The sequence below is a fragment of the Sorex fumeus genome, unplaced genomic scaffold (assembly GCF_029834395.1).
Source record: "Sorex fumeus unplaced genomic scaffold, SorFum_2.1 ptg000047l, whole genome shotgun sequence".
Classification (NCBI taxonomy): Eukaryota; Metazoa; Chordata; class Mammalia; order Eulipotyphla; family Soricidae; genus Sorex; species Sorex fumeus.
The window spans coordinates 55743401-55759556 of record NW_026606104.1 but is presented as its reverse complement, the minus strand read 5'-3'; the positions used below and the strand labels follow the sequence as shown (position 1 = coordinate 55759556).

The 16156-nt window shown below is 38.2% G+C and overlaps 1 protein-coding gene across 1 annotated transcript in view; it reads left to right on the top strand.

The window, feature by feature from the left end:
* The window catches only part of SCMH1 (Scm polycomb group protein homolog 1), a 170052-nt gene that overhangs the window by 54006 nt on the left and 99890 nt on the right, over positions 1 to 16156 (top strand). Inside the window, exon 5 of the mRNA XM_056123374.1 lies at positions 3475 to 3709. Within this exon, the coding sequence (XP_055979349.1) occupies positions 3475 to 3709 (235 nt within the window). The remainder of the gene's footprint in view (positions 1 to 3474; positions 3710 to 16156) is intronic.

The following is a 16156-nucleotide window of genomic DNA, read 5'->3' as shown; positions in this document are numbered from 1 at the left end:
AATGTAGAGTTCATGACCAATTCAATCAGCTTAATCAATGACGGGATAAGTAGCAGTACTCCTACGTTATTTAAAAAAAATAAATAAATTTTATATGAATGATCAAATCACTTAGAATAGCAAACACCACTTATTATGGACTGGAGATATAGTTCAGTGATAAAGCTCATGTATTGCATACATGAGGTCCTGGATTTGTCCCCTGGTACCAATTCCTCCCCCCCCCCCCCCCACAAAAAAAACCTGCCCAGGACTTGTTCTATAGCAACAGTCAGGCCAAGGAGATAGTACAAAAGATAAAGCTCTTGCTTTGCACACAGGCAATACTTGTTCTTTCCCCAATACCACATATGATCCCTTCAGCACCACTAGGAGTGATCCCTGAGCACAGTCAGAAGTAAGCCCAGAGGACCACTGGATATAGGCCAAAAATAGCACCAAAAAACTAACAGTATATCAAAGGCCTAATAAAAAATGAACTGTAAAGCTGCTAGACAATAAAGAGGAGAGAATAACTAACAAGAAAACCAAGATGACTGTGGGTATGGTAATGACTAGATGCAACGCCAAAGGCACAGTCCGTGAATGAAATAATATGCTAGACTTATTAAAATTTTAAAAAATAACTGTCAAGGGAATGAGAAGACAAGTCACAGACTGGGAGATATTTTTTTCAAAACATACATAATTTAAGGACTGTTGTCCAAAATATACAAAGGATGTTTAAAGGTTCAACAATAAGAAAAAAAATCCATTTAAAAATTAGCCAGGGCCTGGAGCGATAGCACAGTGGATAGGGCATTTGCCTTGCACACGGCTGACCCAGGTTCGACTCCCAGCATCCCATATGGTCCCCTGAGCACCGCCAGGAGTAATTCCTGAGTGCAAAGCTAGGAGTGACCCCTGTGCATTGCTAGGTGTGACCCAAAAAGCAAAAAAATAAAATAAAATAAAATTTTAAAAAATTAGCCAAAGACCCGAAGCCTCACCAATGAACAAATATAAAAGATGGCAACTGAAAATGTTTCCCACACCATATGACACCAGGGAAGTGTAAATTTGTAAATTAAAATGAGAAGCCATGTCCTGGAAGGGAGCATAACATGACACTTGCCATAACCATGCCGCCAGACACTGTGGCTGGCTGTTTCACTTGGGGCACCCCCGAGTTGGGTGGGTGAGACCCCTTAACTGCCCCATGGGACCCAGCCCTGGCAGCTGAAAACCTCCAGAACTCAGCCGCCGCAATGCTCACGGCTAAGTTTTCAGCGGTTTTTCATAAAAAAAAAAAAATTATTTCGGTTCTGCTTTGGGGCAGGGATTGGGGTTTGGGATGGAAACATCTGAACTATGGTGGTGGGAAGGTGTAATGTGGTGGGATTGGTGTTTGAATATTAAATGTAATCGAATAGTGTGAACTACTTTATAAAATAAAAAATAAATGAATTAAAAAATAATAATAAAATAAAATGAGCTGCCACTATACACCTTTTTAAATGACCAACATCTAGAACAGTGACACCACCAAACAGTCTCAAGGATGAGGAACAACAGGAATTCTAATTCTCTGCTTGTGAGAATGCAAAATGGTACATTAGTTTGTATGACAGTTTGGATATTTCTTACAAAACTAAAGCATGTTCCTTAGGTGTTTGCAGAAGAGAGAAAAACTAAGTCCATTAAGAAAAAACAGGATAAAAAGGCTTTTTATTAAAACTTTACTCAATCGTTCACACTGGATGCAACCAGGATATCCTCCATTTGGCAAATAAAATAAATTGTGGCAGACATACAATGAAATATTATTTATTTTTCAGTTCCCTGAATAAATTTTCTAGCAAGCCATGAAAAGACACAAATATTATTAGTAAGTTAAAGAAGCCAGTTATTCATAATAGGTTATATACAGTTTGATTCTAACCATCTGACCTGGGAAAGGTAAAACTGCGGAGACTAAAAATGGTCAGTAGTTGCTGATGGTGAAGTGGGAGAGAGATGAATTAGCAGAACACAGAGGCATTTTAGGGCAGTGAAATTATTTCATGGTATTCTAATGGTAGATTCATGTCATTATATGCTTTTTTGAAACTCCTAGAACATACACCAGTATGAACTCTGAGTTTTGAGTGGTTATTATGTGTTTGCTCAGATTTATCAGTGATAACAAATGTTGCACATTGGGGAGGCATATTTATAATTGGAGAGACTTTTCATGTGTGAGCAGAGGGATGTATGTGGGAAAACTACTCTCTACCTTCTTAATTTTGCTGTTAACCTAAAACTCCTCTAAAAATTTCAACTTAAAAAAGAATTATTGATAAATTCACCAATATAGGTGAATATAAGTTTAGTTATGCTGAATAAGATAAGCTAGACTGCCCCCAAGAATATATTCTTGCTGGAGTGATAGCACAGCGGTAGGGCGTTCGCCTTACAAGTGGCCAACATGGCCGACCCAAGTTCGATTCCTCCGCCCTTCTCGGAGAGCCCGGCAAGCTACCGAGAGTATTCGATATGCCAGACACAGTAACAACAAAGTCTCCAATGGAGACGTTACTGGGCCCGCTCAAGCAAATCGACGATCAACGGGAGGGCCTTTTTACCTTTATAAAACTAGAAAATTCAAATCCACACAAAACCAGTGTTTGGGGACAGAAGTTTGGGAGTGACCATGAGAAAACTTGGGCGTTCATGTGATTATCTCAGCATATTGATGATTTCAAGGGTGTCTATTATGTATTTATTGTTAGAGGTGTATAGATATGTCAAGACTTAACCAAAACATATAGTTTACTGTAGGCCCATAATAGCTTAAAACTTTCAAAAGTATAATTGAGGCGCGGGGAGAAAACTCAAAGAGCAAAACCCTTGCATGGGAAGGGCCTGATTTCAATCTCTGGCTCCACATGGTCCCCCAGGAACTGCTGGATATGACCCTGACGATCCCCAGCCACGCTAGGCCCAAAAAGTATCCATGTATACTATTACTTAATATATGGTAATATATATGGTAATATATAGTTACATATTATATACATATAGTATTGTTGTGCATGAGTAATTAATTACTGGAATGCTCGAGAAAGGACAATTAGGATATGATAATTCAACAGAATATGATGATTTTGGAAAGAACCTATTATGAATACCTGTAGGATTGGGAAGTTGGGGAAGATGGGATAAGAAAGCATTTGACTAAGGGCCATCTGAAAGACTATACTCTGTCCTTTTCTTACTGGTGTGAAACAACATTTGATTCTTCAGTGTAAAGTAAATTTTTTCTCTTCATCTCCAATGTTTCTTTTATCCTGAAGTGCATCCTAAGTATTAGGAAATAACTCAAGGGAGTTGTCTCAGCCTAGTTGTAATCAGTTTTAGTCAAAACATAAATGTTCAGATTCCATCTTTTACTGTTCATATGGAAAATGCTATTTTCTCTTATTCTACCTAACCCTTGTGGCTTGTTCTCCTCAGTCCTACACACCTCCAAGCAACGAGTTCAAGATCAGCATGAAACTAGAAGCCCAAGACCCCAGGAACACCACCTCCACCTGTATTGCCACAGTAGTTGGACTGACGGGTGCACGCCTCCGTCTTCGCCTGGATGGCAGTGACAATAAGAATGATTTCTGGAGGCTGGTCGACTCAGCCGAAATCCAGCCCATTGGGAACTGTGAGAAGAATGGGGGTATGCTGCAGCCTCCTCTGGGTGAGTAACTGCAACCAACTGTGTCCTAGCTTCTTCTCTTCCACAGCAATGTCTACTATAATGTAAAATATCTATTATCTATTTTTTAATTAAGTCCATAAGAAAAGGCACATGCCAAGTGAAATGAAATATAAAATATAGACACCTCTGGCTCTACTTTCACTGAGGGCATCAAGGTTCCCTCAATTTTTTTTCCTATCTGAGAGAGAATGGAAAGATGTCTGTTTTTAAGCTACTTCAAAATACCTAAGAGCTGTTCCCAATTCCTACAATAATAAAAAGTGAGAGAAAAGAGTTTTCCCAAATTTTCACTTGGCCTTTCAAATTTTCTTGAATTCATTATTAAGTAAAATTTTAAACTAATAGTCCCAGTAGATTTTTTTCTGCTCAAGATCAGATTTACTGTTTTCCTCCCTCAGTATACTGACTGATATAACCAATGTCACCAGTTGCATTGCAGTGAGGCTCAGTGGAGCAGAGAGAGATGAGTTATGAGCTATGAGCTGTATTCCCCTCAGAAGACTATGCGAGATTAATTGAGCATTAGAGGATATATATTATTTGAAAAAGCTCCCCAGGTGGTTATTTAATATTTTCCCATTAAAACTATTTGTAATGTAAATTTTCAAATCTCTACATAAGTACAATAGCTAAATGAATGGCCTGGATATCTCTTATCTTTATTAGGACACAATCATATTTTATCTGTACAATTGTTCATTGCCTATCATCTCCTGCCTAATTACCAAAAAGTAAGGTAAAGGTAAAGGCCCTCCCGTTGATCCTCGATTTGCTCGAGCGGGCCCAGTAACATCTCCATTGGAGACTTTGTTGTTACTGTGTCTGGCACATCGAATACTCTCGGTAGCTTGCCGGGCTAGCTCATTTTATTATTAAATATTTGATGTTTAGCTATTATAGGTATTTAAATATATTAGCACAAATAGATGAACCAATGATAGTTTCTTAATATCAACAAATATTTACTCAGTGCTCAAATTTTTCCAACTGTCTCTGTCCCCTCTCTCTCTCTTCTCTCTCTCTCTTTCCCTCTCTCTCTTTCCCCTGCCTCTCTCTTTTCTGTTACCCTTCTCTTCTCCTCCTTTCTTCCCCCTTCAAGTTTCTTTGAATCAGGATCCAAAAAGATTAATATATTGGTTTATATATTTAAGTCTCTCTTTATCTCTAATTCTTATTATTTACTGTAAAAATCCTAAATTGTTTGCTTTTAAAATTTCCAGTTAGATTTTATTGTATCCCTATGATATTGCTTAACATAATTCTCTGTTTTTTCTTTCCTAGAAATAGGGTTAGATCTAGAGGTTTGATCAGGTTCATTTTTTTTCCATAAGGATATTTCATAGGTGGTGTTTACTCCTAATAGGAGCATATAGCCTGGTTCTCACTCATTTTAAAGTGTAGCAGCTATTACTGCTTAAGTCCTAAATTCAAACGGACTTTTCAGTAAGTCCAACAGAAAAAATTTCAAGTTTGCAGACCATATATTCTTTGTGATTGTAATCCTGTAGCCGCCATAGAAACTGCCTAAACAGCTACAAATAGCCATTTTGGTAATGCTATGGTCCAATAAAACTTTATTTATAAAAGTGGGTTGTTGACCTATTAACTATAGTTTTATGATCCTGATTTAAATGCATCAGTTCATTATGGTTACGTAATGGGAAATTTAAATCTTATTTTGACCACATAAGTGGAATATATGTATTAAATTTTCATTAGTTATTTGTTAAAAGCAGTTTACAGGCTTATTTTATTTACCAATTTTCAAGAAATAATGAATTAGTTTATTAGCATCCTCTAAAATATTTAGGGAGGATTTTATTGTTGTTATTAAGCATCTAAACTCAAGGGTTCATACATATTTAATGTGTTTCACTCTCTTTGCTACTAATAGTTATTGATTCTTGGATGGTCCCATCTTTGGTCTTGTAAGAGCTTCATCAAGTTGTCTTCTGACTCTTTGTTACTTGATAACTTCCTTGAATTTTAAAAAATTTCAAAATGTTTCAGAATTATCTTTTACATTCCTACCCCAAACATAGAATTGCTTTTCAGGAACCTAGCCTTATTTGAATGGTTATTTTTGTTCAGTTTTATTTTGGCCCCACAGACAGCAGTGCTCAGGGCTTCTCCAGGTTTTATGCGTGGTCGTCCACGTGGAGGCAGAGATTGAACTCAGACCTCTCTTACGAAAAGCATGCACCCAGCCCTTTGAACCTCTACTGCCCCACTGGATACTTTTTCAATAGCGTTTACAAACTAAAAACTAGAGACTAGAAAACTAGAAAACTGAAAACTAGCTCTTGGTGCTAATGGATTAGTCATTCTGTCTAGGTCCTTCTAGTATAGGAAGGAAGAAATTACCTTTTAAAAATATTTCTTTAAATAATCAGTATTGAACTTCGTACTGAAATTGAGACACTAGTACTTTCATCATTTCCTCTTTGGTCTTAAATCTCTATCTCCTTGGTTTCACAACAAAACCAGTTTTCCTTCATTTCTCCATATCACCAACAAAATAACTCATTTCTTTTATCTTAAATTTCAGATATTATCATCTCAGAACAACAATACTAGCATTGCAACCACTGATGATTAATAACAGAGTTTGAATGATTCATTTTCCTTTTTTTTTTTCTTACCATCTAGGGATGTATACTCAAATAATGTGTTACAATATTTGGATTAGTTTCTCTCTGGGTCATATTGTCACCATCTTGATATAAATTTAGTCTCGTTTGCTTTGTGTTTTATTTTTAAAATTGCATTTTTAAAATTTTACTTTGTAAATATATCATTTAAAACTGAAATACATAAAACAGATTTGAGAAATTACCTTCATCCTATACCTTTCTTCTGCCATAGTTATATACTTTCTTTTCATTTTATTGTCTATACTCCCTTAAAATAAATAAAAATAAATACATTTGTGTATAAAAAAAACACTGTCCTCCCATTGATCATCGATTTGCTCAAGCAGGCCCAGTAACATCTCCATTTTGAAACTTGTTGTTACTGTGTTTGGCATATTGAATATGTCACGGGTAGCTTGCCAAGCTTTGCTGTGTGGGCAAGATACTCTCGGTAGCTTGCTGGGCTCTCTGAGAGAGGTAGAGGAATTGAACCCGGCTCGGCCAGGCTGGCTGCGTGCAAGGCAAACGCCCTACCGCTGTGCTATCGCTCCAGCCCTACATTTGTGTATATGAATTTATAATACATATACTGAAACTTCTTGTAAGAATTCTATCACAGTATATATACTTCCCTCAAGTTTGCTTTTTTAATGAAGTGATATATCCTAAGGGTAACTTCTTACTAGTATAAAGATATCTCTCCTTCCTTTTACCACTTTGTAGTACTATATTATTTATAACCTACTTTGTGCATCACTGCTTAGAAGTATTTATTAAAATAAGAGTTCTCAGGAATAAAGGTGACCATTTAAATAAAAATGTTTTTATAAATTTTCTAGAAGTGTAGAGATCAAAAAAAAGGAAAGTCAGTCAAACCACTCAGAACTCATGCATAAGCATGACAAGAAGTCAAGAACATCACCAGTTTTAATTATTACTTTATATTACAATATAAAAATATAAAATTAATACCCAACCCATACAAGAATGAAAACTAATCCAGTGAAAACTGCAGATTATAAGAAAAGGATAGGGAAGTGGTTCAAGGGGTATGCATCCTGCATATTCGGATCCTGAGTCTCAGTTCTGGCACTGCATGCCCAACCCCCTTGGGCACTACTGGGTATGGCCAACTGGCCCAAGAGCACTGCAAGGCCAAAGCACTGAAGGGCTTGAATACCGCCAGAAATAGTATCCACAGCAATAAAGCCAAATAAACTAAAAGAAGAGGGAAATGGAGGCTTAGCAGTTCAAATCATTTCCAGAAAAAAGAAAAAACCATCCAGAGTAGAATATAATGAAAAAAATTAAGAACAATTGGATTAGAATTCTTTGTCTAGTGCTAACTAGAAGGACGAAAATGAATTTAAATAATAAAGGATTAAAACAGGAGTCTTGGTAAAATAACATTGGGGAAGAGAGAGGCATAATAAAAGAGAAAAGGAAGCAAGGGATGAAATTTTAGAGTGCTACGAAAACATAAGAGAACAGTAATTAGAAGTCAAAAGATGGACTGTTCTTCCCATCCTGCCCAAACAGTTTAGTCTGCTAAAGGAACTGCATTTCACTCTGTCAACAGAAATACTTACGCCCTAGGCTGGAGACATAGTAAAGAGGATAAGACATTTTCTTTGCATGCCATCAATCCAGGTTTTATCCCCGGTACCACATGGTTGGTCTACCAAGCAGCGGTGGGAGTGACCCCAAACACAGAACCAGAAATAGCCATGCCCACCACTGAGTATGACCCAACCATCCCAATTATCTATCTGAAATAAATATGTATGCCCCAAGGTTACTGCCCAAATAGAAACGCCTGATTTTGCCGGTTCAGGGAAAGATATTTTCAAAGTCTTTATTGAGGTTTTGTGATTTACAGCACTGTTAATGATTTTCATGCGTGTGTCATTTTAATACCACACTCACCACCGGGGCTCCCACTTCCCTCCACCAAAGTCCTAGAGGTCCCTCCCGTTCCATTCCCCAGCTCTCCAGTTCTGTTTCCTTTAACCATTTGTTGCTCCCTTATGATGTGCCATTAAATCCCACAGAGGAGAGAGATCATTCTATGTCAATCCCCTTCCTTCTGAGGACTTCACTCAATATGATACCTTCTGGTTTCATCCATGTAGCAGCAAATTGCGTGATTTTGTCCCTTCTTACAGTTGTATGTAGTCCATTGCGTATGTCTACTGCAACTTCTGGGTCCATTTATTCATAATTGGAAATTAGGTTGTTTCCATAGCTAGGCAGTAGTACTGCGGTGAACATGAGTGTGCATATATCCTTTCAAAGTAATGTTTTTGTGCTTTGGGGGGTAGATGCCAACAAGTATTAAAAAATAGAAGACATTTTAAATGACTGGGAAAGAGTAATGAGTTTCCATAAAAAGCTCTTGTGTAAAGAAAAACAAGATGAGAATAAAACTCTTTTAACTACTTAAACTTCTACTGCTAAAATCAGATTACCTGGAGAAAAACAATTGTACAGCAACCCAACTTGAAATAAATAAGAGTTGAAAGATACTTAAAAATACCTTCACTTGCGGATTTTAAAAGTTACAGACAGGAATATTTGAAAATAACATGCTAAGACTCAGGAAAAAGATAGAATAAAAATGGAAAAATTTTAGTTTATAAGGTGTCCAAGGGGATAATGGATAAAATAAGAAACATTGAGAGAGAAATACAGCCAAGAAAATAAAAGGGATTAGAATTTACAGTTAAATGTCAGAAAGGAGCTGATATAGAATAGTCAGTAAAAATCCATCCTGCTCAACATGTCTATATGTACATTTTTAACTGGAGTCCTTGATAAAATGCTGTAGAAAATACTGTTCTACCAAAAAGTAGAACAGAGTTAGTACTTAACATTTAGTATCAGAAAACGTCCCAAGAATTAAAGACAACCTGGGATGGAGGGATAGTACAGGGCTTAGGACTCTTGTCTTGCTGACAAGTCCCCAGCACCACACATGGTCCCCTGAACAGGGCCAAGGGGGACCTCTGAGCCCAGAATCAGGAGTAAACTCTGAACACCAACAGGAGTGGTCACTCCCCACAAAGAAAGACCATAAAACAAACAGAAGAATTTTAAAGAGTACCTAAATCTATATTTTCTTTATTCCCAGAAAAAAAATGGACTCAGAATTATCCAGAAATTTTTTTAAAAAAGAGAGAGGATAAGGGTTTTATATCTGGACAAACTGTTCTTCAGGTACTGAATTATACTAAAACGTTTTCCTGGCATGCAAGCACTCAGGAAATACTGCCACCTCAGGCTGTTCCTGAGGAGTCACTGAAAGAAAACTTCAAACTAGAAAAGAAAACATAGGGGTAAATTTTAATGACCTTGGATTAGGTGATGTTTTCCTTTAAAATGGCACTTGGAATACAATCAAGAGAAAAATGCGTTTTAAATCACAGAACCACCTTCAGTTAAAAAAAAATTCAGGCTTGAGAGCTTATTTTGAACCTCCTATATGTATCTAAAAGCAAAATAGATTAGTCAAAATTACAGTTGGGGGGGGATATTTTGGGGGGCCACAAGTGACAGTACTCACTTAGGACTTCCTCCTGGCTCTGCTGCACTCAGGGATCACTCCTGCAGTGCTGGGGATTGAACCCAGGTCTCAGCTCTCTGCCGGCAAACACCTAACCCACTGTACCATCTCTAGGGACCCCAAAGTAAATGATTTTATCCTTCAAAGGACACCATCCAGAAAATGACAGTATCACACACAGTGTGAGGAAATAGGTAAATACATAGAGGTAGAAAATAGATTGGCGGTTTCTTGACATTGGGATGAAGAAAAGTAAGGAGTGGTTGCCAGTAGATATCAGGGAACAGAAGGGATAGAGCTTCTTACTGGAGGACTAATGAAAATGCCCTAAAATTAGAAGGGCCTTTTCCTAACACTAAAATAATAAGGGGTAAACTTTATGAGTTTATAACTCAATAAAACCTTTTTCTTTATATTAATATATGATTCAGTACATGGTGATTGGGGAAACTGGATATCCAAGAATGAGGTTGGAGTTTTACTTTAAACTTAATACAGTAACAACCTCAAAATGATCCGAAGTTTAAGTGTGGAGTCAAAGCAATAAAACCCGTAGAAGAAAACATAGGGAAAACGACAAGATATGGAATTAGGCAATTATTTCCTGGTTATGACACCAAGAACACAGGCAGCAAAACTTCTGGAGATGGGTAGTGGTGATGGTTGTACAGTAATGTGAATGGGCACATTCCAATTCTGGATCACCGGAACCCCAACTGGGGATGTGTAATTCCTTTATTTTACTTTATGGGATTCCCTTTTTTATTTCTTAAATTAAGGTACTCTGCTTCATTATTAAAAAATAGAAATTATATGAATGTACTTATTGTTTCTTTGAGGAAGGAGCAGGGGAATGTGTATATGTACTCATAAATGTATAATAAACAAAAAATTCACATATTTAATTTTATTAAACATACGTATGATAAACCAAAACTTATTATTTTTTAAAAAATCACCTAATGTGAATATTTGGGAAAAACAGTAGAAAGTCAAACTAAAGGAATGCGGGTAAGGCTTCTCTGAGAATAATACTCTTTGATTTTCTTTGACTTTTGAATTATGTTTTGCTTAATAAAACTAAACAAAAATGTAAGCCAAGAATATTTTAAGATTGATTATAAATAGAAGCAAGCTGAGTATCAAATGGTTATAGCCACATTAGAAAAAGAATTAGCTAAATGACTTGGACACAAAAATCTTCAGAGTATACTCTTTTTCTTTGGCGGGGGGTGGGGGTCACACCTGGTGATGATACTCAGAGTTTATTCCTGGCTCTGCACTTAGGAACTAGTCCTGGCAGTGCTCAGGGGACTGTATGGGATGCCAGGGATTGAACCCTGGTCAGCCACATGCAAGGCAAATACCCTACCTACTGTACTATCACTCCAGCCCCTTCACAGGATACTCTTAATGGGTCATTTAAAAAAAAAAAAAAGGATCGGCAATAAAATTCTGACTTTTTCTTAGTAGTTGTGTCCTTATTGTAATCATCAAATCCTTTTGCATGTATTTAAGCTTGAACATTGAGTAAATGAATACAAATATGAAAGAAGTTGAAGAAATGCCCTGCAGGATGGGATTTGTATTTAAGGTATCTGTATGACCTTTTGACTTTGACATGTAACTTTATTCATATGATTTATATACCTATAAATACATTTACATTTTAAAGTTAAGAGGTCACGCAGATACAAGTGGTACTACATGGAAAGTATCATGTTAAGCAAAATGACTCAGAAAGAAAGGGATAGATATAGAAAGTTTGCATTCATCTGGGGAACAATAAAGTAACAAAATAGAAGACTAACACCCAAGAATGGCCAAGGTTAGATTTTACTCCGTGGCTTGGAGGCCAACCACACGTGCTAGGGGAAAAGAGAGCTCAGATAGAGAAGGGAATACCAAATAAAGGGTGTTGAGAGGATCCTCCCAGGATGGGAGAAGCATGCTGAAAGTAGACTATAGACCAAACATGATTGTCACCCATTGCCTCTTTTGCAAACCATAAGACCCAATAAGAGAGAGAGAACAAAAGGGAATGCCCTGCTACAGAGGAAGGGTGGGGTGGTGGGGATGGGGACGGGGGAGGGATACTGGGATCCGTAGTGGTGGGAAATGGGCACTGGTGGAGGGATGGGTATTTGATCATTGTATAATTGAAACCCAGGCACAAAAATTTGTAAGTCTACAGCTGTACCTCATGATGTCTCACTAATAAAAATTTTAAAAAAAGAGGTCATGCAGATACTTCCCATTCAGTTTCTATATGCATATCCATTTACCCATCCCTTATTCCAAATTCTTCTGTTGAAAAGGTGCAGGAGCAATAGTAATTCAGAATTTCCTGTAGCATAAACACACACACATGGGTTTCAGAATCCCATTTGGACTCTAGAAGAAATCATGGCCCCTTAGAGAAATGGCTAATCAGAAGAGAAAAACTACGAAGTAAACCTGGAACATTATATTATGTAAAAAGCAACAAAGTTTGAAAGTATGATGACATATCAAACGAGCATTGATGCCAGTTTAAAGGGACTCTCAGTAGCTAAACTTGGAACAATTTGAGTATCAAATAGCACTGTAGCACTGTTCTCCATTGTTCATTGATTTGCACAAGCAGGCCCAGTAACGTCTCCATTGTGAGACTTGTTGTTACTGTGTTTGGCATATCAAATATGTCACGGGGAGCTTGCCAGGCTCTGTCGTGCGGGCGAGATACTCTCGGTAGCTTGCCCGGCTCTCCGAGAGGGGTGGAGAAATCAAACCTGGGTCGGCCGTGTGCAAGGCAGACAGCCTACCTGCTGGGCTATCACTCCAGCCTTAGTATCAAATAGAGTAATAAAAATGAAACAATGGCACTAACATCCATGGGTCCCTAGTTTCCCACAAGAAAAAGATATTTTAAGTTGCAGAGAATGTCTTCTTTATGGAATTCCAGCTAATAAGAAGGAATTATATAAATGACCATTTTGCAACCATTTTGATTTTTCCAGGCGAGGACAACTACTGCTAAAGCCATTGGGTAGAAAGACTAATTGAAGAATAGGGTACTTACGAAGTCTCAAAGCTTCTCCTCACCGATTCCTCATTAATTACAGGGGAGGAGGGGTGAGAATTACAAAGATGGCATCTGTCACTCGTCCCTTACCAAACTATCAAAACTATCAATTTTAATATCATCAGTAGTTAGTCTGGCATTGTGTGCCTCCTGGAATAATTCAGTGAGAAGTATTCGCCTTACCATGGAGTGGTGTTTTTTTTTTGTCAAATTGTTCAGCATTAATTTAATAATACGGAAAGAATGGAGCAGGGTGGGAGGGACCCATTGTGGGACATTCTGTAAAACAGCCCAGATCCTTCTAAATTATTAATTTAATGAAGAAGAAATGACAACAAAATTATCTAGACTAAAGGAGACTAACTGAACTTGATAACCAAAGGCAATATGTGATTCTTGATTGGGTCCTGTACTCCAAAAGTTAAACAGTTATAAAGTATATTTTAGGGACAATGGAGAATACATTTTCATTTCTTGGGAATGACAATTACAATTTTTAAAGGGGAATTCTCCTTTCATCGGGACAAATATACGACCATATTGAGACTGAAGTATGATGTCTCTGGTAATTGCACATTTCAGGAGGAAAGTGTATATATATATATATATAGATGCAAAGTGCGATAGCACAGCGTTAGGGCGTTCGCCTTACAAGCGGCCAACATGGCCGACCCGAGTTCGATTCCTCCGCCCCTCTCGGAGAGCCCGGCAAGCTACCGAGAGTATTCGATATGCCAGACACAGTAACAACAGTCTCCAATGGAGACGTTACTGGGCCCGCTCGAGCAAATCGACGATCAACGGGAGGGCCTTTACCTTTTACCTTTAGATGCAAAGCAAATGTGGCAAAATTATTTTAGTGTTGAATCAAAGTGAAGGGTGCGTAGTTGTTCATGTACCATTTTTGCTACTTTTCTCTGGGTTTAAAGTTTTTCAAAATTTTATTTTAATAAACTATATAATTATACATATATGTGTGTGTTCATGTTCTTCAGGCCTCCTCTGAACCTCTCCCCAGAGTTGCTGAATCAGAATCTCTAGGTAATGGGGCTTGGGATTCTGCATGGTAAAATGACTCTTCCTGAGACTCCTAAAGTAGCTTTGTATTGGGGAAGCATTGCTCTATAAGAGCTTTCTTTTTCATTAAAACGTTTTGTAGGACTTGTGTGAATGTGTGTGCATCTGCGTGTTCTGGCCGCAGAGAGATCCTCGTAGAAAACTCTAAGGGTAGTCTTTGAAAAGTCAGATGATTCTATTGTGTCACTCAAGACTGAGTTCTCAACTTACTCTGGACCACTAGTTCTCAAATGTAGCTGTCAGAATCATCTAAGGAGCTCTGAAGAGTTTGTGTCAGCCTTGCTCCAGATCACTTAACTCAGAAGCATTTTGGGGTAGTGCTGATGTATTTGTGGGAAAACACCTGGCTGTGCTCAGGGATCAAACCTGGGCTTCCTGCATGTTCTCCTGCAGTGAGCTGTCTTTCTGACCAGGATTGACTGTTTTTTAGCATTCCCCAGAGGGTTCCAGTTTCTAAGTTTGAGAGTTACTTATCCAGAACAAGAACGGGTCTCTAGTGAAACCTTCCTTCAGGATCCAAGTACTGACCACCTGCTCCATAAGTTTGCTCATATGCTTTCATATATAAATAGTGAATTGACTTGAAAGGAACCTGTGTATGTTCCTGTCACCAATCAGTCTTTTCCTTCCTAACTTCTCCCAGGGCCTGTCAGTAAAAAGAGAAAAAAAAAATTGAAGATGCCTATCTTCCTGGCCACAGACATTTGAACTCTACGTATAGAAATTTGTAGTGAATGAAACCAAATTTTAGAGACAACTTTTGTTGTGGAGGCCTCAATTCTTATTTTACAAAGATAATTTAGGGAAAATTCAATGGACTCTCCTCTCTTGCAGAAAGGGGTAATGCTCGAACCATCTATATAACCAGTAACTATCTCAAGTTTAGTCTCAACCCTCACCCCAGTTCCATTAATCTAAATTAACTTGATTTGACATCCGTCGACAATCAAGAATCAGGGACACTGTTTCATTTGCCAAGGTGTCAAAAATCAGATGGGCTGGTCACGTAATGAGATTTAAAGACGACCGCTGGACTAGAGCTGTTACTGATTGGATTCCACGGGATGTCAAAAGACCGCGTGGCCGCCCACCTACCAGATGGTCAGACTTCTTCATCAAGATCATGAACAATCGGTTTGAGGCTCTTCATGTTCCCAGAGTGAACAGATGCCATTGGGCTACACTAGCACGCGACAGAGACAAATGGAGGTGTTACTGGCGCCCGCTCGAGCAAATCGATGACTAACGGGAAGTTAAGAGATTAACTTGATTTGAGTGCACTTATGATAGTCCAGCAGGAAGGTGCTGAGAGGGCTACTAGTGCTATCAGGGGCCCTGATATTTCCCCTGACAGTCAGACTGAGGATCCACCGCCTCCATGGAGAGGATTTTCTCCCAGTACCTCTTTTCATTTCTCTCACTCTTGGGGGTCCCCGCTCTCCATGTGGAAGCTCGGCTCTTAGACAGTGTTCTCATCTGACACGAACAAAGGCAGAGAAAGGCAAGTGAGGTACTCAGGACTGGATAGTGAGGTTTTTGGATGTGTGTATATGTATGTGTGTACTCAGACACACATGCTGATGTATTTGCAGATGTCTGTATATATGAAGAGCATCCCTGTGGGAAAAGTATGAGTTGGGAGTGTCAAGGGTTCACCTTGACATAGAGTTTAATAGCTTCACGACCCTTGGAATGGTAGGCTAGCAGCGGGATAGGAAATGTGGCTCCTGTTATCATTGCTATTCTGTAACCTGCCACTAGAGGGCAAGGACCGTGGTCCTTTCTAGGTCGCTTACCTTCCTTTTAAGTCCACAGCTTCTTGTCATTTTAAGCAGTTGGATCCTAATTATCCAGTAATCTTTAGTCTTGGGAGCACTTAAAAGCTCTTTATAACTGGTTCTTCATTAGAAATCTTGAGTAACACAGAACACTTGGCAGCATGCCTGGGTTTAGATTTAAATAGAATAACTTTGTAATGTGCATTCAGTTACTTCCTAATTTAATTATGGGGCCTACTGCTAAGGCTCTTTACGTTTGACTTTCAACCTTGAGCTTCAGTGGTCTTGCCTGAATGATTATTAATAAATTCC